Below are 25,857 nucleotides of genomic sequence, written 5' to 3'. Positions count from 1 at the left end.
ATTCTGGTTGTGTAGTCTTCTATCCATCTAAGATCCATCAGCTCCCATGGAGAATAGCATTGCCTCTCACAAATCTGTCTCTTTGACCCTCTAGTGTAATTATATTATTGTTATTATAATGATCTTTTTTGGAGGAGAAGGATTACTAAGTCACAATGTGAGCATAATGATTTCACTGCAGAGCCACGGGGGAGAAAAGTCACTCCTTAAAACATACATATTTTGTAATTAGACAGAATAAGAAAAGAGCTCTTATGAAAACATGTGAAAGGTAAATAGGTTTGTTTTGGTATTCACCTAGACAGATGCTTAAATACAGTTTCCAACTAAGCTTTAATTTAGCCTTTCTTCCAACATATTCCCTTTCTGTATGTCTCTTCCTTCCTTTCTCTGTTTAAGGTTGTCTCTGAGGATGTGAAGATAAACAGCTTAGGATGAGGGCATCTCTAATACCAGAAAGGCACACTAAAATCATTTAGTAGTTAGATGTTGGAAAAGGGGAAACGCAATCATCTTGTTAAGTGGATAACTGAATGATATGGGTTTTTTTTAAAGTGTTTGCTGCTTTGCCTGTATGTCAGCCTTTCTGTATTTTGTAGACATATGTTTAAAATAATTCCTGCAGTTTATGCATTTGCTTTCTGTTTACAGGGCACTTACTCTGAAATGTAGACATTTTGTAATAGAATCTAGATACAAAACCTTAAATATCTGAAGAGATGATCTGTGCAAAAGGAATAAAGTCACTAATGTGCAGACTGAGAGAATCCACAAGTTGACCAGTCTGGAAGAAATAAAATGTAGACTCTTTAAAAATATCAGCTAAGGATTTCTGGAAGGGGTTACCACAGGCCTCAGTGTGAGTGGAAGAGTTGATGGGAGGATTAAAAGAATTGCCTAGTGATAGTCAGGGCATGAGTTGATAAAAAGTTTTGCTGTAGACCTGTCCCATTACCTAAAAGGGAAAGGATGATTTTTTTCACGTTTGTGAAAGTAGTAGTTAATGTTGTAGTTAATAAAGGACCTGAAGTGCTGCTGAGGCCCGTAATTGCATCCCCTGACAAATGAGTGTCTGTATCCACTTACCAGTGAAGACACTCATGACAAACCTCTTTCAGCCTATAGTGGAATTGAATGTTATCTGTTCCTGTGACAGATTATGGCTTTTACCTGAAAAAAAATACTGTCTGAAGAGTTACATTGACTGAGAGTTTGTGTCATACAAGGTGAAGGTGGTCTGGATTTGGAAGGAGATGATGAACTGGGGTTGTGCTGGTGGCAAGTTATCTTCCCAATTTCTTTAGCTTGTTTTATCATATGTAGAAAGTTGAAAGGGAAAACTAGCCATAGGTTGTCTGACCTTTGTCCTGGCACTAGTAGGTGATCTTCCTGGATAACAGGTGCTTGTGTGTTGCCAACAAGTTCTCTCAAAGTCTTCTTTCATTCCTGCAAATATAGTCTCAAATGTACTTAGGCTGGCTTACAGCTTCTCAGAGCTAAGATACTGTCCATAAGTGTTTAAGAGAAAAAAGGACTTTTGTTTATAGTTGTAGATAGATACTTATTCTACTAACTTTATCATAACACAAAATCTAATTAGTATAGCATTTAAAGCAGTTATTTTAATGGCCGATAACACGCTTCATGTTTCGTTCATATTCCATTCTTCATATTTCATTTATTTGTTTGGGAAAAAAAAAATCAACTATTGTGTCCTTTCACTCTGTGAAATATTTTGGCAAACTATAAAAAAAATATTTATAAAGTGAGTTCTCACTATTTTTCATTTGCAAGGGTTTTTAATACTACAGTCTTAGCTTTTCCTTTGCTCTTGTCTTCTAGCTTCTCACTAACAAACTACCGGATTTTGACACCAGAACATACTTATGCCTAACATTTCATGTGCCAGCTTTTTCTTGCAAATTTTCTCCTATTTTGATGCTACCTGAGACATGAAGTATAAACCAGCCTTTTGGAGAAGGTGGTTTATTTTTTCAACAACTTCCCTCTTGCAATGATTTTTGCCTTCTCTATTTTGCTTCTTATGTTACCAGTTTTTAAAAACTTATTCCACTGCGTGCTTGGCTAGCTCTCTGAAATCTGTTGCTGACGATTTCTTCCTTGAAACAAAAAGGAACAAAACCACTCCCATGTCCTGACTTTCTGGCACTAACACTGTGTATTCCTTCCTTTTCTTAGGAAAGAAATTTAAAAAGTAGCCTTCTAGCAGTCCTGCAATAGTTGCTTGGTGCTACAGTCTGGAGCTTTTCTTCACCTTAGCTTTAACACATTGATAATTAATGTCATGATTAGAGAGGATCTCACTTTTTCAGAATTAAACTGTCTCCATATTCTGTTATAGAGTTAGCCAGTGTTGAATTGAAGAGGAGACAGACAACTTTGTACAATTCAGAAATCTCTGCTCACCTTGTTTTGCAGGAACAGTGAACTGCACATGTCATACCTTCTTCAGCTTTTTCACTTTCCTTGATAAAATAAGCTTATGTGTTCATTTCAGTAAGGTGTCTTGAAAAGTGCAAGATGATAAATGTATTCTTAAACTTATTCTCTGTTTTTTCATATTAACTTTTAGTAGCTGTGTTCCTTGATCATTGTTATCTTTTTCTTCTGCATCTTTTTGTTTATAGGTTGATTGGTATTGCCTCTGTGACCTTGTGTACAACTCTCTATGTCCTTATTTTTGCCTTCATTCTGTCCTAGATTAGTGTAGTTATTTCTTTAGCCGAGACAGGACTTGGGAGCTGTTTGCATCTGAAGGCAGATACATTTAAAATTTCCCCCCCCCCCCTCCCAGGGAGATACGTAACTAAATCCCTGTCTACTGGCATAGGTTTTTTTAGGTTCCTCTTCTAAATTTTCTGTATTTCTTAGGGTTTTGTAGCTTAACAAAAAACCTGTGGCATGTTTGGCAACAGTGGCATCCTCTTGGTTAACTCTGTATGTGTCAGCACTTGCCTTGTTTACAGTTGACCTACTTTATTGCATGCTCTGGATTTACCTGTCTTCATAAACTCTTCATGTGGTGCTTGTCGCATGCATAATGCTTGTGTTTCATTTACTTTTTTCACTTGTCATATTTATATAATAGAATCATAGAATAGTTTAGGTTGGAAGGGACCTTCAAAGGTCATCTAGTCCAATCCCCCTGCAAGGAGCAGGGACATCTCCAACCAGATCAGGTAATATCACTGGGTGACTGGTGATTTCCAGTCACACCTCTTACTAATTTTACTCCTAGTAGCTGCTCACGTATCCCCTAAGGTAATGAGTAAACTGATCAGATGGTATTGTAATGTTTATACTTTTAAAAACAGCCTTTGAGAGTAGATTTAATGCAGAGAACAATCCAGTTCCAACCGATGTTGTGAGGAATAGGGGCAATAAAGGGTGAAGAGATGTAGCTGGCCTCATGGGTATATGAACAGGTTGCTCTTCCTTTGCATCTCTGCAAGCGTGAGAGGTGAGCTGATAATTTGGTGGCTGTCCTTCCTGTCATCATCTCCCACCCTAGTAATCTGTAAATACAGTTGCGGAATATTGGCTATAGGTTATACGTTCAAACAGTGTTAAATATGCCTTCAGCCATTTTTTTTATACATGTGTTTGTACAATGTCAATGTTAATACTGCCTGAGTTCTGGGGGCAAAAAAAAAAAAAAATAACTATTACTTTGAGAAAAGTGACTAGTATGGTTTGTTTGAATAAACAGAAATGTTACAGCTATTGTAGCAATTATATATGTAGCTATGATGGAGCTACCAAGCTGACTGTTAAACTGATGTTGTGTAATTCAGGTTGAAATTCAGGGTGTGTTGTGCAAGTACTAAAAAGACTAGTTTTGCATATGGTATGGATATAAGAGGAGCTAAATGATAATTTACACCTTTGCTTTAGTAGCTTCAGCTGCTCAACAAAAGAAAATGTATTGTACAGTAGAGCTGAACTTTGACTGTTGTTAACTACTTTTTTTATTTAAGTTAGGAAATCATGAACAAACTCTCTTATCTTTGTTGAATGTAATTGTATTTAATGACTTAGTTTTGTGATGACTGTATTTGCTTGTTTTATGATACTTAACGTAGAACCTTTTTCCCTGTTTTTCTTTCTGAAGGACCTAACCATATGCCTATGCAAGGGCCTGGACCTAACCAACTCAATATGACAAACAGTTCCATGAACATGCCTTCAAGTAGCCATGGGTCGATGGGCGGATATAATCACTCAGTGCCATCCTCACAGAGTATGCCAGTGCAGAATCAGATGACTATGAGCCAGGGACAGCCAATGGGCAACTATGGTCCCAGACCAAACATGAACATGCAACCAAACCAAGGTAAGTGAGGGGCTTGTTAGCTTCTGTAAAAAGGAAACATCTCAGGTACAGACTTCTTCTAAAGGTCTTTTTGTGTAGATTTTCTTCTCTAAATGCATTTGTACCCATGTTTGGAGGACTCGTCTCCTTTCTCCCATGTGTCAGTGACTTTTTATTTATTTGCAGACATTGAACTGTTTTCAGGTATTTTGTGAGAATCTGGGAGTTGATCCGCCTTCATCAGTTATAAGTCTAAACTACTGTTTATCTTTCTCAGTCTTTACACTTCTGTTATTACTGCTAGAGCTGATGAAATACATTTCTACTCTTCAGTCTCTTGGGTAAATTGAAAAATTAAAGTCAGGTAGCCCTCAGATTTTATATCTAATTAATCTTTATTCTCTGCTGCACGCTGTTTTAGCGTGGAATGTCTGTTAATCTTAAAGAAATAAAATTCAGTTCCAGCAACAAATCCGCTACTCCCTACTGTTTTCAGGAGATGTCCTTGTGTATATAGTAAAATTCAAAACTAATTTTGTATCTAGGATATTTGCATAGCATAAACAGATGATATATCCTGTTGACAGTGTGGTCCTTGTTGAAGTGCAAGGACATTGCAGAATTAAAATATTTCATTAGAGTCACAACAGACCAAATTATTAAATTATATATATACTGCATATTCTTAAAAATGTGCTTTACAAGTCAGCAAGCAGTATTTCAGCTTACCTGTTAAGTCTGTTATTGTATTGGATCTGGATAGAAGACATGCTACAGAATTTTTTTTTTGTTAAAATGCTTCTGCCACGTTTACAGCAAGAATGTATTTTTCTCTTTTTCTAAGGCTCCTTTGCTGGTCATTGTAGAAAAAATAATCCTTCAGTGCCATAGGTTCTTCTTATTGCAGTATACTCTTGCTGGAGATGAAAGCTCCACTTTGTTAGGGAGATAACATTTGTTCCTGAGGTGTACAAACAAACCGGGTCATACTGATTGTGTTGATTGAGATCACAAAAAGGTTCAGAACAGACAAAAGACTAAGTTAATGAGAAACCAAAAATAAGTAAAAATGAAACAGCTATTTCTGCAGTTTTCTTACCAGTAGTAAAAGTGAGAAGTCTGAGTCTTCCATCACCCACATTGTTAATGACATTTTACTTAACATTTAGCAGTAGAGCAAACAAAAGATGGACACATAGCAGAGGAAACCATTACAAACGGGAATATTTTTGGCTGTCTCTCTGAACTGGCAAGTTATCTGTATTTTCGGGGAAATACACAATGGAATAATTTTGTAAACATTGTAAGATGCTTTTGAAAAGTCCTGTGCATGCTCAGTTGAAATTTCTTAGTTGCAGAGAGTTAGCAATAAATATGTAGCAGTATGTGTGAGGGAGCCATCCATTAAGTCGCTCTATAGAAAACAACTTACTTTGTATGACTGGCTTACAATTTAGGACTAGTGATTATTCCATCTCAGAGTGGTGTTATTTACTCGTCCTCATTCCCCTGCTGTATTTTCAGTACTCTGTCGAACTTGAAAACTGCTCAGTAGAACTTAGGCGGAAAGATACTTAAAAGGTTTATGTTCTGAACAAATAATAGTACTGAAGTGGCTTTGGGGAATAAAGAATAAAGCAGTATCTGGCCAAATTGTATGTTCAAGAACAAGAGCAAAATCTCTAGTTAGAATAAGAGCTGATACCATTGGTGCCATTGTTTTAACCATTGTTTAGAACAAGAGCTGGTACCTGCCCTTAGGGCCACAGTAAGCTTTCATATTGGGTAATTCTAATTTTGCCAAATTTTGACCATTTAGGCTGAGACTTTCTCCATTCCAAACGTCTGCTTCAAGGCTGATTTTTTTTTTTTGTGGGAGTTTAACAGAAGTGGAGAGCCATTTCTGACAGTGGATTGAAAAATTATGTTCCTTAAAATATTTCAATGTCTCACAAAAACACTAGTAAACAGAGCACTTCATATGTAAATGTAGGAGTGCAAGTGCCCCTTGCTCTAGAGCAAAGCTTTGAAAATTGTTTGTTATGCCAGCAAGGTGCTATTTGCAGTTTCAATTAAAATATTGCCCCAAATCAGTAAAATTATAAATATCTGTGGAGGAGGAAGTCTTTAAGTCTTGAAGATGTGCGTGTTTGATATGTATTGGTAGCCAAGGTTTTTGACCTAAGAATATTCCCAGTCGGGTCTACTTAATACATTTCCTCCATTTTCTACTCTTAGTTACTGCATTTGTATTGAGATTTTGTGACAAATTAGAGGAAATATTTTTGTATCTTCCCTCGCTTGTAAATCCATGACAACAGGGGAGAGAGTGACAGAGAAATATGTGAGAGCGTGAGAGATTTAGATAGGTAGCCAAGATCCAGTCTGGCTGGGCAGAGGGTCTCAGCCAAGCCCAGACACTGCAGGCTTCTCATCTAAGTGAAGAAACAAGAATGAGCTGCTAGGAAATGCATTGAGATGCGGTTTAACAAAAAGGGCATCAAGATTCTGAGGTGATCCATGTGGAGAATGAGAGATCCTACTGTATCAGTCCATATATATGTCAGTTAATAGGAGCACTGGCTAAATATAATGCTAAATATTCTGCAAGATGAAGTCTCAGCATCTCAAGTTGGCTGTTAAAGATTAGTCCATATGTTTGACCTTAATCTTTCCCTGCATGGGTTCCCCGTCTATAGGGTAGTGAATCTGGTGGCAAGATTATAACACAGTCTGATTTCACAAGAGTGTTGTGAAAGTATATTCAGTATGAAGATTTGGACATTTTAGTTACGAGTGCCACAAGAAAGCCCATGGGTAAATTAATAATTCTGTCTTCAGTGTTTCAGTAGACATGACATCCCACACAAACGATTAGGAGGAAACAAAATGTTGAAATAGCTTTTCAGTGAATATCTCCTGTGTACTGAATGAGGCCAGTACTTTTTTGAAAAAACACACTATAATGTAATAGGTAAAGACACCATAATATGCAGAACAGTTTAATCTGACTTTTGGATGGTTTTAGCATAACTTTTTATGTATATTTTCTAGCAGAACATCTTGCTGTATATACACATTTTGAAGCAAATGCTGTTGGTAAGAAAAAATGAAAAAGTACTGATTAAGAAATAAAATGCATAGTAACAGAACACATTGTTAGATTTACTTTCTTTCTCCACTTTGTACTCCTTATTGATTTGCGCTAGTGTATAAAATGCCAGAGGAATGTCTGAAATGAGAAGCAAAAATTTCACGGTATTGTTTTTATATAGTCAGTCCAGTTAAAAGAATAATTTTATTCATTTTGGACTTAGGAAGCAGAATGCTTTAAGTGGAAAATTCTGTAGATGACTCGATTAAACAGCTAGTGTAGCAGCCTGGGACATCCGCAAGGAATATTGGCTACCTTTTTGGAAAAGACAGGAAGCAGCAGGAGCTGAGTAGATGTGGAAGAAACTCCTTTCTTATGGGTGCTTTTGTTCTTTTGTATGAGAAGCTACTTATGTTGAAAGAAGTATTTTAAGTCTTGCCCATTTTTGACTTTTCAGAGGGTAGGTGTAAGCACGACTTTCTGGAACCTGAAACTTATATGAAAATTCCTATTATTTATATGGAACAGATCTCTCACAGTCAGAGAATAATATTAGTAAAAAGTAGAATTCAAATACTTTAAGGACCAAGAAATCATAGCTTGGCCATCTCAGAAACTTTGTTTCTCGGATCCTTTTGCTAATCTTGAGCATGTCAGAAACTGTTTTTCAGATCCTTTTGCTAGGATTCTGTTCCTTTGCCAGAAGCACTTGAAGCATCCCCAGTCTATATTTAACAAGCATTATATGTTGCTTGGAGTGAGGGAGGGGAACTAGTTTATTTTTTGCAAGTGAACTCTACATGAGACTATCACATTGACTCAGTCATTTGCGGGAGACCAGTTGTTGAATCTGGTGATTAGAATTTTTAACGACAGTTTAATTTATATAAACTTAAATTTCATTAAAGTTTCAGAGCTCTTTCAATTACAATCAAATGTGAAGACATCACGGGAGACAGCAGAGATGAGGCAGGTGCAGAATTCTTATTCTTTTGTTGTCCATATAAAGAAAGGAACATAAAGATAGGAGCATCCAGTGTTACCTGAAATATAAAGCTACTCAGGATATGACAGATCAGGATAAAATTTCTGAGGCTGAGGAGCTTTTGTGAATGTCTTGCCATCTGTTCATTCCCATGTAACCAGAAGCTGTTTCAATACGTCGACTGCTTACAGTAGCCACGATGTCATGGACAAAGCAAGGCAGTCTCAATTTTTTGGACATCTAACCTATTAAAGAAAAATAAAATTGCCTCCACATGCTAAAGTGTCATCATGCTATAGCTGGATTTGCAGGATGACTAGCTGTAGAAGACACTGCAGTTCTTCTGTCTTAAAAAAACAAATATATGAACAGGTGCCACAGTGTTCTTTCATTTTTCTTCCCTATGAAAGGCAACATTGGTAACTAGAAAATTTTTTGTATTATTTATTTTAATGTGTTGTTTTTTTTTTTTCTTAAATTACACCTGAAATTATGGTTCAGTTTGAGATGACAGATTTGTGGAATAAGTTGAGTGTGGAGAAGTTTCTACTACCTTTAATTTGCAGCCTGTTAGGAGTAGCAAGGAACTTTGAATCCTGAGTCTTTTGCAATAAGTATTTAAATTGCCCTTCATGTTAAAACACCTTTAATATTTTGGTTGATTTGACCAAGTATATCTAAGTTGTAGCTTTTGTCAAGAATCTTGAGAAAACTGAAAGTTAAGTTTACTCTACAGTAGAGTCCCTAAGCTAGCTCTTGCACGAGTTATCACCACCACTTGTGTTTAAAACCAAGCATTTTTTGTAAACATGAAGAAAAACAACAAAGTTTTGCTGAGGGCTGCTGCATTGCTAGGTATATTTTTTGTTGTTATGTAACAGTGGACACAATGACGAGATTTACTGTCATGGTGTACTTTGCTGACACCCTAGATGTGGATATGCGATTGCTTTATTGATAGGAGTGCATATTATGAAATGCCTAAAGAACAGACCTCTTCTTAGGAACAAAACCAACATATTTTTGAAGACTGAAGAAACAATAGCTTATACTGTTGCTTTTTGGTTATACCCAGCTGCTCCCATAGCTCTTTAATCAGAACAGTAGAGCCACCTGATCATTTGTGAGTGTGCTTCCTCACTTCTCTGCTTCTTCAGACGTTTCAGCCATGTCAGCAGTAATCCTTGTCTGCTCATCGCATTTGCCACCAGTAGCTGAGTTTCAGCAGAAGAGACAAAGCTAAGGAGACATTTTTAAACTGCAGCTCTTTCATCCTCATGCACTTCTGGTCTCAAATTTATTAGGTTTGTCTGGGACCTACTTCTAGTTTGCATTTCTGTTTGTCTCCATTCATCTTGCATGTTTGAAGACTAGGTCCTTAAGTGGTTTCTTGTCAGGAGACTGACACTGAGTCACTGCATTTGTAAGAAGATCAGATACCAGTCCATACTAAAATCCACATAACTTTGCTTCCCTATATATGAATCCTCCTTATGAGATACTAGCTGCAGCAGGAACAGGTTTGTTTTTTTGTTTTTTTTTTTCTCCATTTAGTAGATATAGATGATTTTGAAATGAACCATTAAGGAAAATGTTGTGTATTTTTGATAATGTAGACTATTTTTAATTACATTGACCAATGAGGAGTTCAGTTTTCCCCTATTGTCGGGTTTGCTTTATACATTCACTTACTCCTTAAGACTGATGTGGGTCTACACTGCATTTTTCAAATGCCTGTCAAATGACTGCCAAAATTGCCTGCACTCCTCCTCACAGGACCTACAGTATTACTTCTTAGCGACTCTTTCTTCAGACTTATCCAAAGAATGCTTCCAGTATATTGACATGTGAAGACTTCCTCCTGGATATACTAAAACAATTATAGGGCTTTTGGACTACTGAAGTTAAAATAGTTTATTGGAAAGACAATAGTCTGCTTATGTACTTGCATATTAACAGGGATAGTCCTACCTGATATTTTCTTGGGCTTATTTTGGACTCTGTACAAATCAGATATTTTATCCTCTCTGGAACAGGTAGTTCTAGAACTTCTCCAAAAAAAGAGTTTATAAGGAGAGTTTTTGAAAACAGTGAGCATTCTCTTGCAGCATGCAGTTTTGTGAACTTAGGTATGTAAAGGCTTATCTCCAAGTCTGGAAGAGATTATGACTTCCACTGAGTGTAGTTTGTTGTGACCTGATTGGAGATTCAAGAGCTGTATTTTTTAAATCAGCTGTAAAAATCTGTGCTACAAATCATAGAATCATAGAATGATAGAATGGTTAGGGTTGGAAGGGACCTTCAAAGGTCATCTAGTCCAACCCCCCTGCAAGGAGCAGGGACATCCCCAACTAGATCAGGTTGCTCAGAGCCTCATCCAGCCTGGCCTTGAACGTTTCCAGGGATGGGGCCTCCACCACCTTTCTGGGCAACCTGTGCCAGTGTTCTATAACTCGCATTGTAAAACATTTTTTCCTAATATCCAATCTAAATCTACCCCCCTCTATTTTAAAACCATTACTCCTTGTCCTATTGCAACAGGCCCTACTGAACAGCCTCTCCCCATCTTTCTTGTAGGCCCCCTTGAGGTACTGGAAGACCGCTATCAGGTCTCCCCGGAGCCTCCTCTTCTGCAGGCTGAACAGCCCCAACTCTCTCAGCCTGTCCTCATAAGAGAGGTGCTCCAGCCCTTTTATCATCTTTGTGGCCCTCCTCTGGACTCTCTCCAGCTGGTCCATGTCCTTCTTGTGTTGGGGGCTCCAGAACTGGACACAGTACTCCAGGTGGGGTCTCACCAGGGCAGAGCAGAGGGGCAGAATCACCTCCCTCGACCTGCTGGCCACGCTCCTCTTGATGCAGCCCAGGATGCGGTTGGCCTTCTGGGCCGCAAGGGCACATTGCCTGCTCATGTTAAGCTTCTCATCCACCAGCACTCTCAAGTCCTTCTCCTCAGGGCTGCTCTCAATCCATTCCCCGCCCAGCCTGTATTTGTGCCTGGGATTTCCATGACCCAGGTGCAGGACCTTGCACTTGGCCTGGTTGAACTTCATGAGGTTGGCACGGGCCCACCTCTCCAGCCTGTCAAGGTCCCTCTGGATGGCATCCCTCCCTTCCAGCATGTCGACGGCACCACACAACTTGGTGTCGTCGGCGAACTTGTAGAGTTCGTGTAGAGTCTAATACTAGAAAGTCTTAGATCATGAACTAATGGTTTTAAGTTTTTGACTTAAGTTTTGTGAAGGAGTTTTCTAGGTTAGTTTTCTGTAATATTAAGTATTATATGGTGAATAAATGCAGCTTTATTGTAGGGTTGATTTTTTTCAAAAGAAAAAACGCAGTTCAAAGTTCCCTCACCTCTCAAAACTACCGCATCAAATGGTTCTGTTGTGTGAGACGATAGAGACGATGGTTCTTCTTTTAGATATCTTCTTAATAAGAGAGGGATGTGAACCAAACTGGAAGGAAGCCAGGCACTCTGTTATTAACACAATACGCAGTCTGATACAGAGTAGTGAATTCTCATTGTGGCTCTACAAAGCGTTAATGAAGTTCTAATTTAAAAAGCAAACAGAAAACCTCTACATTGCACCATGGGGACCCAACACATTTTATCACATTGTATTGTGACTAATATTAATATTGTTAATTAACAAGCTTTCTTGAGATCTAGGAATATTATGGCAACAAGTTTGGTTTTTTTTTCAAGGCTGCCTAATGTTTCTTAGTACCTCCAAATAGAGGAGCAGTGAAATGGAATGATCTAAATTACCTACTCATTCAGAAGATCAAAAAATTGAATATATTTTTGCTAAGTGAAAAATAATTACAGTATCTCAATTTAAACCAGTTTTTTACTTCAAAATCAGGACACAGACACTGCCAGGCTGAAGGGTGAAACCATAACTGGATCATTTTAAGAGTGGCCAGTATTTATCTTCAGAGGAAAATGAAGCTTAACAGAACTAAGGCCACTTTACTTCTCACTGAGAGATTCCACACAGGGGTTTAATGAGATTTAACTAATGCACTTTGAATTCATACCATTAATTAATTTGGCTTAACTTTCCCTCATAACTCCACATAGACAGGATCTGAGTGACGATGTATTCCTTTCCTTACATAAATCAGTTTTCAGTATTGACTGTATCTAGGTAGTTTTCCAGTACTGTGGTTTCTATGTGGCTGTGCTAGTTTGATGTTTTCATTCTTTTTGTTTTTTTAGTGAGGCTGGTTACTTGTTGCTTTGTAGTTTATAATTAAAAAAAATAAAAAGGATAAAAAAAACCCCTTTGGATTTCACCATTATAAAGTGTCTAGTATGTGCTAAATGTTTGAATTAATGTATAATAAAAGTAGGTTAAGAAGTTTAGCTCCTTGTCACCACTCTTTCCTCTTCATATTTTTGATGTTGGAATAACTCTTTTCTGAAGTGGTACTACAGAGGAAGTGAGAACGCTGTTCTTTGTTAAAAGTTTCATCAACCTAACCTGCAATCCCATACCATGAAATGGCATAATAATAATTTTCATTGCTGTGTAGTGTCAGTAGGGTGCTTTTTAACTGTTTTCATTATTGAAGTTTGCTTTTCTCCAAGTTCAACCTTAACCAGATTTTCTCAGTTGATAAAACATGGGTAGTACTTGATCTATCCTGGTCTCTTCCTGTGGCTCGTAGAAACTTGGTGCAGCTTGGTGTGAAAGAAGATTTTTTGTTAGAGGCTGCATGGGACTGTTCAGTGGTGGGTGGAGCGTGTGTTCCCGTGGGCCTTTCTGCATACGGCCTGTTGTGTGATTGCCTGACTCACTGGTACACGTGACTTGTCTTTACAGGCTAAATAAAATTGTTTGTTTTGTGGTAACAGCTAAGTGGCTCGTTGATGGTGTAGCAACAACTGCATGTGTATTAAAACTATGCTCCAAGGAGTTGACAATATTAAATAATTTTTCTGTCACTTACCAAGGTTTCACCATCAGGTTTTCATCTATGCTTTCTTTGCAGGTGCTCTTTAAAACAAACAAACAAAAAATGGTAAAAATGTTTGTTATCTTTGTGCATAAGTAAACTAATGTCTGTGTAGTTTGAAGAAAAATAATCTAGAAAGCAGCCTTATTTAGGCTGAGTTCTATTTTGTAATTCGGTTACTGAATTGATTGTATGCATTTGCATATGTCCAGAAACAACAAAACCTTATGAGAGCATTAGAAATACAGAGCCTTTTTTTGGTCCATTTTTGAAGGCTGTTTTCTCCATGTTCTTTGTGAAAGATTTAATCATAGATTGTGTGTTACTGAGGACGTATGTGCTGTTTTTCCTTTCACAGGTCCAATGATGCACCAGCAGCCTCCCTCCCAGCAATACAATATGCCGCAAGCAGGTGGCCAGCATTACCAGGGGCAGCAACCACCTATGGGAATGATGGGCCAAGTTAACCAAGGAAATCACATGATGGGTCAGAGACAGATTCCGCCATACAGGCCGCCACAGCAAGGTAGGACTTCACTTCAGTGTTTTTGCTTCAATTTTAAATAACCATCTTTAAAACTATTTTCAATTTCTTGCTTACACCAAATTTTGATCAGATCATTGAGTATCACAGACTTTGCAGACTTTTTTTGTTACCCTTTTAAGGGTGGTTCTTGCAGCAAGAGATTACTGGTATCACCATGAAATATGAAGACAAATATTTCTTTTGTTTTGAGTTCTTTCTGACAAAAATTGTCTAAAAATATGCATCTCAGATATGCTGATGCAGAATTCTGTTTTGATATTTAAATGATAGGTGTAGAAAAGAAATACAGTACCTGCTTGGTTCTGAATTAATTCAGTTACAACAAAGGAACTGTGTTCTGCAATCTTGCTTCTTTTTTTTTCTTTTTTTTTTCCAGTCCTTTTAGAAAAGGAATAACTTTATTTTTAACACCTTAGTTTGTTATACACATGTTCCTAAAATGAGCTCAATACTGGAATTTAATATATATGTGCTCAATCTAGTGCCGTCAAACAACTCTGTGTGTGTGTGTATATATAGATAGATACATATATATTTTTTTTAAGTAAACCAGATTACCTATGTTGTCTGAAATGCAACGATATGGGTGGGGAGTACATTTTAGAACTATTTCTCATACTACAATCAGAAATTAGCAGGCTTTATAACAGAGAAAACAAGTTATTTACGTATTGACTGGTTGTGGTTTTTCAGGCCCACCACAGCAGTACTCAGGCCAGGAAGACTATTATGGGGACCAATACAGTCATGGTGGACAAGGTCCTCCAGAAGGCATGAACCAGCAATATTACCCTGATGGTAATCTCTCATAAATGTTAACTTTCCCATTTTCTATACCTGCCCAGTATTAATGTAGTCGTATGCCCAAAATTAGGGAATGGGGCAAGAATAGTAATTGAATATCATACTTCACATTTACAAAAGCTTCCAAATTCAGAATTGTTATTACAGTTTAAGTTTTATGTCTAGTTAATTTTACAACTTACTTGACGTTTGTAATACTCTCATTTGAAAGTCTAACAAGAGTTTGAGTATTTAGAAATGAAAATTCTGTAATTGGTTTATCTAAAAGTATGGAGAGTTCCTTAGCATATCTCGTATAATTGAGATGAATTAACAGTCATAACTTTATTAAAAATAAGAGAAAGGGGGCAATATCCTTTTATAAAAGCTTGCTAAAAAGATGCAAATTTTCTGTTAATAGTCTATTTTTTAACTTCGTTTTAATATAAGTCGCACAAATGTGTTATTGCTGCTATGGATGGTATGGGCCTTTAGCTTAATTTTTACAAAGGAATGAAATGGTCCCTGCCCTGAGGAGCTAGTAATTGTGAATCCTCTTTAGAAGTCCCCCCAGTGCTTTCAAGACAAGACTGTAACTTTGAATTGCATAAATCTATTCTCCTACCTCTTGGAATTTAGAGTGCTGAAGGCTATTGGAATGTGTTATAAGTTAGAAAAGTTGCAATTAACCTGTTTTTAGGCTGAGCAGAGACTAGGAGAACAAAGATGCTGACTCATGACTACTGTGATAGCCGTATGTGCAACTTAATGGTATCTTATGAAGTTCAAGGAATGTGGTAGATGTTAACGTTTTAAAAACTTATACAAAACAGAGCTGTGTAATTGCCAAAGCAACTGCTCATTGCAAGTAAAAGGATGCAAATTAGTTGTTTGAATTTAAATTTCTATTAAATTGATTTTAAGGTACATCAAGCCATGTCTCTAAGCTTACATGTGTTATTTTTGGAGATATATGCAGAGTTATTTTACAAGTTGGCGTTAACTTATAATTAAGACTTCCAAACTGAAAGCTTAATGTTAAACACATGAACTTGAGATGTTACAGGCAATTTACTGTAGTAAGGGCAATTGGATGTTAGCATCAACAGCTCTGTGGCAGCACAGATTAGTTCTCTAAGACCTTTTCCTTCTAAAGATTCTTTCTTTGTCATTACCTCATTATTACTCATATATAGAACGTAAAGACAATGTAAGACTTGTGTTAATGGTTGTGTATTTGTATAAGATGCCGTCAATGACATATGGTACAGTTGCTGAACTAATTACAAAGACCATGTAGTTTTAGAACTGTTCTCTCCTTATTTTTATTCCAAAGTTTTATTCCACATTTATATAATTTGTATAATTTTATTTCAATTTTAAACAAAAATTTGGCCTGTTTTCTTGACCAGGTTAGCAATAAGGTGTATTTTGGTCATCTGTAAGACAAATATATTTTTCTAAAAACCACAACAGGTGGAGTGCTTTCTGTGTATATTGGTTTCTTAATCAGAGATGCCTGTAGTCTCTGAAAAGGAAGATTCATTTGTAAGGATCCTACTCAGAACTGCAATGAAAGAGGAAGAGTTTTCTTAAGATTTAAAGGAATTCTGTTTGTAGGAAAAACCTTGAGAATGTTATTTTTCTGTCACTTAAAAGCAAAGTTTAATGTAGATTGTGGTTCATAACTTCATTGAGCTTTATTTGTTATATTTCACACTGCTTTTAGCATATGCTTTTGAATTGGAGATCAGCAGAACAGGTGTTAGACAAAGTATGATAATTGCTTTCTTTGTTCATTCTAATTTAATTCAGGTTATTTACATGTGAAAGGCCTAAATGCTTTCATTTTTTTTTTTGAGTGAAAGATAAAGTATTTTTTTTTTCCCACCCCAACAAGGATTATCAGAAGGTTAAGACCATCCCTTGCTGTGATGTTGCTAAAACTGCTGCATTAAGCCTTTTTTTTTTCCTGTCACATGTTAATTCAAAATGAAAGGAAATCATATTAATAAATCTTTGGCTAATACAATTGAAAATTCCTTTTCATGTATATCCAGTTGAAATTTTTTTCATTTTTCTGAGAAATGCAATATTTTTAGGGTTTTCAATCAGAGGCCATTAACGTTTCTTCCTGTCTCTTGTCGAATTGATGTAGGTCATAATGATTACGGTTATCAGCAACCGTCGTATCCTGAACAAGGCTACGATAGGCCTTATGAGGATTCCTCACAACATTACTACGAAGGAGGTATCTATATACCTTCACACACATACGCACATACATTCCCTTTCCTCCCCCACCCGCAACGGGAACAAAAATTCTTGCACAACATGACTTATACCCATGCAAAGCTCTTGTAGAATACTAGTTACTGGCTGTCTTGAAATTTGCAGGGAACTTGAAGCGTTCAGAATAATTTCTTGCAAACACCTAAAATATATAACCACAATTTGCCATTTCTAACAACAGTAAAATTACTAAAACACTCTAGAGATTTTTTTTTTTTTTTACCTCAGTGGAAATTTTTGTTTAAACATAAATTTTGTTGATTCAGTTGTATCTTTTTGTGTGTGTATATATTTTGCATAAATATAGTGCTGTTAGGAAACAGCTTGCTGATCTTGTGTAGCTAGTCTGTGCTCTTGTAGCTGTCCTTAATTTTGTCTTTTTATTTTTTTTAATTTTATTTAGCATAGTCATGATCTTATGACTGTGATGTTCCAGTAAATGTAATGCTCGTTTGGCAGAGATGCTGAAAATGCTGCAGTTCAACTTTGCAAAATTGGCTTTAACTGCAGTTTGTTTGGCCGAATTCCTTCTGTTTGGTTTGAGTTTTCTTTGTTTTGTTCAGTTTTTTAAATCAATATTGCATTTTCATTTTGTTCTTGTGTTGTTGGCTGTGCATCTTAGAAGGGAAAAAAAAACAATAAAGTAGGTATTTTTATAAGTTTTTTGCTTTTTTTGCAATCATCTTACAGGAAACTCGCAATATGGTCAGCAGCAAGATGCATATCAAGGACCACCCCAACAGCAGGGTTATCCACCACAACAGCAGCAATATCCAGGCCAACAAGGGTATCCAGGACAACAGCAGGGTTATGGTAAGAGACTGAAGACACAGACAGCAATCACAGAAAAGACCAAGGGAGATAGATCCTTATATGTTATTCCATCCCTGTTTTATTGGGTTGAAAGGTCAACCTTGTGCAAAAAAAACCTGTATGTCTGCAATTTCACTGGACCAAAACAAGAAGACATAGAAGACAACATCTTTTGGGAAGTAGATCTCTTGGCAGTCTAGGAAATGTGGTAGCATAGAAAGGAGGGTGGCTAGAAAACATCGTAACAGATGTCTGTAATTTAGAAAGACCCAGAAAGACACTGCTATTTTCTCTCCTGTTTAGCTGTACACTGAGTCAGGAGGGCAGAAAAGATGGCAGAGAGCCATTTATACCCTTTCATCCCTGGATCTGCCATTTAGAACAAGACCTTTTAAAAACTAGTTTAAAATTTCATCCAACATACATTAATCATTCTTTTAAAATCCTTGTATTCATCAGTTAGGAGATTAATGGAAGGATTGCAAATGCAACTTTCAAGAGAGTTTGTCTTATAAATTTGCACTAGTAGTACAAACCATCTGATGTATGGCAGGAATGAGAAATCTTCTGCCACAAGTGAGATACTGTAGACCTTGGATTCAAGGTAAATCTCCTAAACAGGAAACTTATAGTAGTAGTATGTATGTAATTTTTGTGCATTACTCCTGAAAACTTGAAGTCAGAAGAGCGTATTGAAAATACTGCTCTCAAGTTTTGCGTGCTTGCATATTGTAAAGCTGGATATATTTATCTCAGAAGAACAAACCTCTGAAATCTAATTGTGTATATTTTAACTTTTAGCTTTGTTGCAGGCTTAAATGCTAAAACTTTCAACATGGTGGGTATGCGTGGAAATGTATCGCTGACTTGTTTACCATGTAGATAAATGACAGGGTCACATTAAGTCCAGTTATGTTGAGACAGTTAAGTTTTAGGAGGATCTGCTGAGATTTAGCAAGTTTTCTACTTCTGGAGGTTATGGATGAAGTGATAGTTCTAGAATAATATTCCTATACTTACATTCTACTAAACATAACACATGAACAGAATGAAGTTCACAGTGAAGGTCCCTCTAGCTCACTATTCTAAGTGTTGTAAGTAAGGAAATAATTGGAATTACTCTGAAAATTTAGGTTAAGAAATACTGGAGGAAAGGGATGAAAAAATCAATTGGAGCGACTTGCCCACTGTAATTTGTAAACCCAGATAGCATACTTCTCAATTTCTTCTTTTTAGCAGAACTAGATATTGAAGTCTCATTTTTATTTTATAAAATCTATCAGTGCATACTTAGAATTCAACTATAAAGAATTACCATGAATAAATAAACCCAAGTTTCATTTATCAGATGAACACAGCACTTTTTAGGATGTAGTATCCTTGCTCAGTTTAATATTTAATTGCTTTCTAATTTGCAAAAATAAATCAACATCCCAGTCATTATTATCACTCTTCAAGATTTTGTTCCACTGTAGAAAGCTGATTTAAGGGGATTTGAGGCCTGAGGGGAATGGTAATAGCCTGTGGAGCTTTTCTTCTCCAGGTCATCTTTTTGATTGTCTTGTAGATCCAGAATTACTGGATGTCATCTTAATGTCCAGTGCCTGTAGCTAAAACTAGCCCTCTCTAGCACTGCATTGCACTATTGCTAAAATATGTCTGTTTCTTCTGAGAAAAAAAAAAAAAAGGTTGGTTTGTTTAAAAGAAAGCACTTCTACAGAGTTTCAGCTCTTCCTGACTGCGAGTTTTTAAGGGATGGTGTTGAAAAAGCTAACTTGGATCCACTGCAAAAGATCCCTATGGAGTGTCACTGAAAGACACAGTACACCATCTCTCCCCAGGTAGGAAGGGATGAGGTTAATTTGGTTTGGAACATGGCTACACTGCCTGATGGTAGTAATGTGCAGGTTCCAGTGGTAGACAGGCTGACTCCCTGTGAATAGTAACAGAAAGAGTTTGTATTGACAAAATAACTGCTTCCTTTTACAGCCAAAAAAGGCTGGAGTCCAAGCTGTGGGTTTGGTGGTGTTTTGGTTGTTTTGGGTTTTTTTTGGGTTTTTTTTTTTTTTTTTTTTTCCCCTCCTATCCTTTTCCTGGAAAGTTAAGATGGCCAGAGGAGTATGGAGTGAAGACTGCTTTTTGCCATCCCACAATAGCATTTACGGGTTGTCACATCTCACATTTTATGCATGTAACTTGCTTGCCTGACATCCCATTTACGATTGCCTGCTGTGGTGTGAGAACTGACTTTCGGGCAACGCAGCGCTGCTAGTCTCTTCAGAAGGTCCAAATGCTAAATGCAGCCGATTAATCTGCCTGCTCCTGGCATTATAAAGTTCTGGAACTGGAGCAGCATGCAGCAGGAGGAGAACGTGCCTCCCTAAATCCTGGAAAGTGCTCATGTTTATGATTTGTCATTTCTTGCCTTGTTCTTCTCTGTCCTATGACCTCATGCGTGTAACTACAGGCATTGGTAATAAATAATGAATATATAAATAAAGGTAAATGTTTCTGTGGTTGGAGCACAGGCCATGTCAGCTAAGGTGCTTTCCAGGGTGAGAGGAGGACTGCTGATCCCTGGTATGTTTGTAGGTAGGAAAAGACTTAATTGCACAGTAGTGATACTTATTAGCCCTGCTGAGTTGTAAAATTCAATGCTTTTACTGTTCTTTTCTTCCTAACACCTTAAGCAATCTTTTTTTCTTTTTTTTTTTTTCATTTACATTTTAATGATCTCCAGGCCCCTCCCAGAGTGGTCCAGGTCCTCAGTATCCCAATTATCCACAAGGACAAGGCCAGCAGTATGGGGGATACAGACCCACACAGCCTGGGCCACCACAGCCACCACAGCAGAGGCCTTATGGATATGACCAGGTATTCTTTAATTTGATGAGAAAGTTCAGAATCTTATGCACTCATTTGATAATCTTAGTTTCTTGTGAACATTTAAACTAATGAATTTGAGGACATGGTCTCTCAGATGTGTATATATAATTCTCACAAATTTTATTTCCAGGTGAGTTACCCAGAATCATTTGTCTGGAGGTTGATTAGTCATTCACTTCTGATTTTACAAAGTTTTAATGCAATTTGGCAAAGTGAGGCACTCCAGACAATATTTTTGGACCTTAAAAATTAAGGTGAGCTGTTTCATAGCCTAATGGTGAATGACTAATATGAAGGATAAGGTTCCTAAATCTCATAGTGGATCATTCTTCATTACTACTTTGCGATAAACATCATTGAATTGATTTTCCACAAACAGAAATCCAGTAATCCTTCTCTCCAGTTGCAGAACCACTTCAGGTGTGCAGCTGAAGTCCCTCTACTGTAGAGCTGTGTGGGGAGACATGAAGCCTATTTTTGCACAGATTTTATCTAGCAGGAACACTGAACATGGGAAAGAAGTGACCTGAAAAATCAACTGCTTCTTTCCTGTTGCTACTAAGATAAGTTTAAAACAAGCAAACAAACAAGAACCACCAAAATTCTAGGCTGGACTTATAGTAGAGGACTCCTGTAAAAAAGAAAAAAAAACCAAACAAACAAAAAAAAAAACCCCAACTCTTCTAATTAAAGGGTTAAGTAGAGGGTTTATTCCTGTGGAAGGTACTAAACTGTAAAAATGTAATCTTTGAAGTATGAATTGTTCAGAAATGTCATTAAAATATACACTGTTACTTTCCTTAGATAACTAAATACGCCTTATGATCAAGGTTCTAGTGTTTAAATAAAACCCTGATATGTCAGTAGAAGATCAGTTGAACTTTCAAGAACTTTGCCTTGAAAGTGAGAATAGGCACAATTGCCCACATTTTTAAAGGAGAACAGTTGACTTCCTTTCTACAGAGTTTAGAAAAGACAAGGAAGAAGAAACAGACTCTTTCAGTGTGGTAGTTTAGAGATGCAATTGCTTCTAATTATTTAACAGATAAACAAAATGCTCATACAGTGAACTGATAGCTTCCTCCTGCAAATAATAAGCTTCAGCTTTCTTTGCAATAGAAGTGGATAACTCTTTCTGTAGATAGCCTCTACTCCTCCAGTTTGTGCAATCGAAGTTCCACTGGGAAACTCAATAATAGAAGACCTCTTCACTCTTTCATACTAGCCATTCCCATAGGAGTTGTACTCCTTAAATTCTCATCTGGCAGCTGTTCTGAAACTCTTCTTCCTGACTGATTATCATATTACAATGGAAAAAAACTGACATTGCAACATAAAACTGGAATTTAAAATACTGCCTTATCGTGATGGTACTTAACGTGGAATGGTGGCGAGACCACAGTTTGAAGAATGTTAACTTCGTAGCACTTGTTTCTGCAAGCTTTGAACCCTGTGGTGAGGGATCGTGGTAAGCATGTAGCATTGATGCTTTCACCTCTGCGCTCCCCTGCAGTACAAGACGTTCTGTCAAAAGAAATAGAGAATATCAATAAGGATAACAATTCTATGCATTGGATCTATGGAATAATTGATTCCCATAGGATACATTGACTAGTTCTTTATGTTCACCAGGATGTGCCTTGAGATACCGATGTATCGGTCTATTCTGTGATGCTTGATAGAAGAATATTTTTAGGTATCTCTGAAAGCAGGTTAGTTTCCTAAATTACTTTGAATTTAGGTTATGTTGTCTTTTTGAAACAGTTTTAAAAGTTTAGGTGGGAAGTAATTTCCATCTTTTATATTTGACAGTGTTCTGCAAATTTCACAGCAGTCTATTGAATTTAAAGATACGCTGTTCTGATCAAGTTAGGTTCTTGGCTTTAAATCAGTATTGCCAGTATGTCTTTTACATTAAAACACAAAGGATTTTTAGTGAGATGAAATGCTGTACCACTTACTCGTACTGGTTTATCATTTATTGTTACTTATTTTAACATCATCATTTATTTGGATGGTCTTCTGGTTTCAGCTTTTGATACAGGAAAATATGCGTTGTGGTCTAATTATGTATTTTGAATTTCTTTTTTAGGGTCAGTATGGAAATTATCAACAGTGAAAAAGTACTCACATTCCAGTAGGCAATATCTATTAGCAGCCATATTGTCTCCTCAGCACTGTGGACATCTTCCTGAGATGAGAACCTCCCATTCCATCTAGTTTTTGGAAAAATCTTGTGGCTGTTTTATGGTATACAGTCTTTATGGGTTAATTGTTAAAGACTGTAGATTCTCAGAAACTGATTTCACATCTCTACTCTAGATGGCAATATTGGACAGAAAATACATGACATAACAATTTGCAGTGAGTTGAGAACTGTATGTCAAATAGACTGTTACAGACTGAAAGGTGTGAACAGCTTTGTATGTTTATGAAGGTTATGGGAATTTAATATTTTTTCCACAGATTTTTTTTGTAGGGGAAAAGGGGAAATGCACATTTTTACAGCAGCAATATTTTGTATATTATGTTTTTCATGTGGTGAATATGCAAGACAGTACACTACTCGCTGGGCAGGATAAGAAATCTACTGTTAAAAATGGTTTGGGGCATGATAAGTGCTTGATTGTACAAGTCTCAAAATGGTGTACGATAAAGATAACAGTGAAAAAAGATGGAGAGCATCATACATCACTGATAGGTTCATGTACAAAAAATAAGAATCCCAGTTATCTAAATGGGAACATAATTAAGGACAGTATAATATAGTCTTGTGCAAAGATTAATTTTTTAAGCTTTCCAGTTTTTCTGAGTGAAGCATTTTTGTAAGAATTATTTCTAACGTAGTTTGACAATTTTCTGCAACATTTTTTGGATAACAAGATAAACGTTTGGGTTTTATTTCTCAAGTGTTTTGTCACAGCTTTGCATAAGCAAGCTGTAATCCCTCTTAATAATTGCAATAACAATGAAAATGACAAGTGTTAATTTTACTTGGCTTGAATATGCAAAGAACTTTAAGAAGAATATGGAGGACAGGACTGTATTGTATAAGTGTATTTTAACCTTTAGTTGAATAATTTGTATGTATCAAGATAGCCTAGAAGACTTTGTAAAGCCTATCTAAACTTTCCTAACTGGGAGTTAATATCTTTAGAAATGGGGCATTTTTTTGTGTGTGTCCATTTTTCTTATTGGTTAACATGAGACCAAGGGATGTTTTATAACATCAAATATAAAACCTGTTGGTGAGGTAAATGCCAAATTTTGTTTTGAACTGCGTTAATGCTTATAGTGTTGCATGTGAGATAGAGGCAGCACCTTGATCAGTAGCATAGTACACAAAAAATTGGTTTTGAGACTGTCCTGCAACTGTATATCAGATAACTAAATGGATATTCTGTGGTGCAGGAATATATGCGTTCAAGAATTCCTGGCAACTTTTATAGAGGACAAAACTCAAAATTAGCCCAGGAGTAAAATTTTTTTTTTTTTCAGTTGGCAATCATGTTAGGGTGTAGGGGGAAAGAATAAACAACTGGCGTTCATAATATGTATGACATTATACATGGAAGACAAGATTTTCAATTTGTTCGTAATTTTTAAAGGAAAAACAATTTTCTTAAAGTTGATAGAAAACACACATCAAGGTTTGAACAGATACAGCATGAGGAACATTATTATGAATGAAATGCTTGTAGGTTCTGTGCCAATTTTCCACCACTGTGTACTTCATTGCTATTTAAAACTGTACTCCATCAATTCTAACGGAAGAATAAATTATTTGTGATTTTAATTTTCTCATTTGTTTCTTTAAATTAGATCCCTATCACTCTGATGTCTCATCTGGAGACTCTGCTGTGGGTTTTTATTTTATAGAACTTTGGCCAGAATAACCAAACTGTATTTGCATTCTAGGACTTTATCAAAATTCTCTTGCCATAGCCAAGTTAATTAGAATTAACTGTTCAGTAATCAGCATGTTGTGTAGGTTGTTTGTTACGAAATTCTTCCTCTGGAAATGAAGGTCCGTGAGGCTGTAATCAAGATGACTGAATTAGATAAATGAGTTGAGGAGGCAAAAATGTGTTGAACCCAACCTGGTGTAGATACGTTATCTCATTTGAAATAAGCTCAACTGACATTAAGAAATAATTTGTCTTGCCAGCCTGTCTTCTGTTGTCTTATTCTCCTTTTTAATGGAAACTAAAATTGCAATTTTAATAAGCAGAATTTCCTCCAGGGTTTCCCTCCTAGAGACTACTGCATTTGCAAGGTTTAATTGTTTTATAACGGTCCTGTTTCGTAAAAACTTTTTAATTGGTGGTGACAAAGATTACCTTATTCCTCTGATACTATGCCAGAAGAACAACTTGAGAGGAGATAGCTCCATGCAAAAGTATTTCTACTAAAATTCTATATTAGAAAAGAACCAGTTTTCCCTAAGCAAAAAAAGAAGCAGAAATGCATGACAAAATGAGGATGAAATTGCAAGATACAAGGTTCATTTTAGTAAGTATACTTTATTAAATAAAATCCAACCAATAGGAAACTAGTAAAAAAGGTGTTACATTTGGCATTTTACACATAGAATGTAGAAAATAAGACTGAAACAGGGGACTGACACAGCAAATCAAAAACATGAACAGAAGTGATACAAATGTCCAAAGAATAAAGAAGAGGAGTTAATGAATTAAGTCAACTTAGTTGTCAGAGCGCTGTGATTTCTGCCATCATATTTTGCTCTTCCTTTTCAGATGGTTTTACTTCCCATTCTGCTCTGTGAATGACTTAGAAGGGAGAAGCTGACTCACTGTTTTGAATGAAATTAACTTCACAATGTTGTAACATAAGTAAGCAAACATGCCACTTTTATAAGGCAAAAAAAATGTATCTTTTTGCTAATAGTCCCACTTTCATTTTAATATCTACAATTACTTTTAAATGTTTAAAGTAATTGCTTTTGTGGAGAAAATACTCCTGATTAAAGAGGAGCAAGGACTTAAGTGCAAAAATATTATTGTACTTCTACAGTTCTTACCACAGAGGATGGTGAAACACTTCAGTGTGATTTAAAAAAATAAAATTCAGATTTTGGATTCCAAAAAAGGAGAGAATAGTTAAATTTACAAAATTGTTACATCAGCAAGTCCAGGTGGAAT

At 36.5% G+C, this 25,857-nt stretch overlaps 1 protein-coding gene across 3 annotated transcripts in view; it reads left to right on the top strand.

Annotated features, from left to right (window-relative positions):
• The window catches only part of SS18 (SS18 subunit of BAF chromatin remodeling complex), a 44,168-nt gene extending 19,677 nt beyond the window's left edge, over nt 1–24,491 (top strand). The window contains exons 5-11 of one of the 3 annotated variants that reach the window (XM_086740752.1): nt 4,133–4,354; nt 13,733–13,900; nt 14,615–14,719; nt 16,863–16,955; nt 17,687–17,809; nt 20,550–20,683; nt 22,788–24,491. In XM_086740752.1, coding sequence (XP_086596878.1) covers nt 4,133–4,354; nt 13,733–13,900; nt 14,615–14,719; nt 16,863–16,955; nt 17,687–17,809; nt 20,550–20,683; nt 22,788–22,814 — 872 coding nt within the window. In that variant the 3' untranslated portion in view covers nt 22,815–24,491. The remainder of the gene's footprint in view (nt 1–4,132; nt 4,355–13,732; nt 13,901–14,614; nt 14,720–16,862; nt 16,956–17,686; nt 17,810–20,549; nt 20,684–22,787) is intronic. The other 2 variants (XM_086740753.1, XM_086740754.1) reach the window with 2 other exon arrangements.
• Nucleotides 24,492–25,857: the final 1,366 nt, after the last annotated feature.

This window comes from Chlamydotis macqueenii, chromosome 2 (genome assembly GCF_036417535.1).
Source record: "Chlamydotis macqueenii isolate bChlMac1 chromosome 2, bChlMac1.mat, whole genome shotgun sequence".
Taxonomy (NCBI): domain Eukaryota; kingdom Metazoa; phylum Chordata; class Aves; order Otidiformes; family Otididae; genus Chlamydotis; species Chlamydotis macqueenii.
The sequence above is the reverse complement of the archived record's forward strand: the minus strand, read 5'-3'. Positions and strand labels throughout refer to the sequence as shown.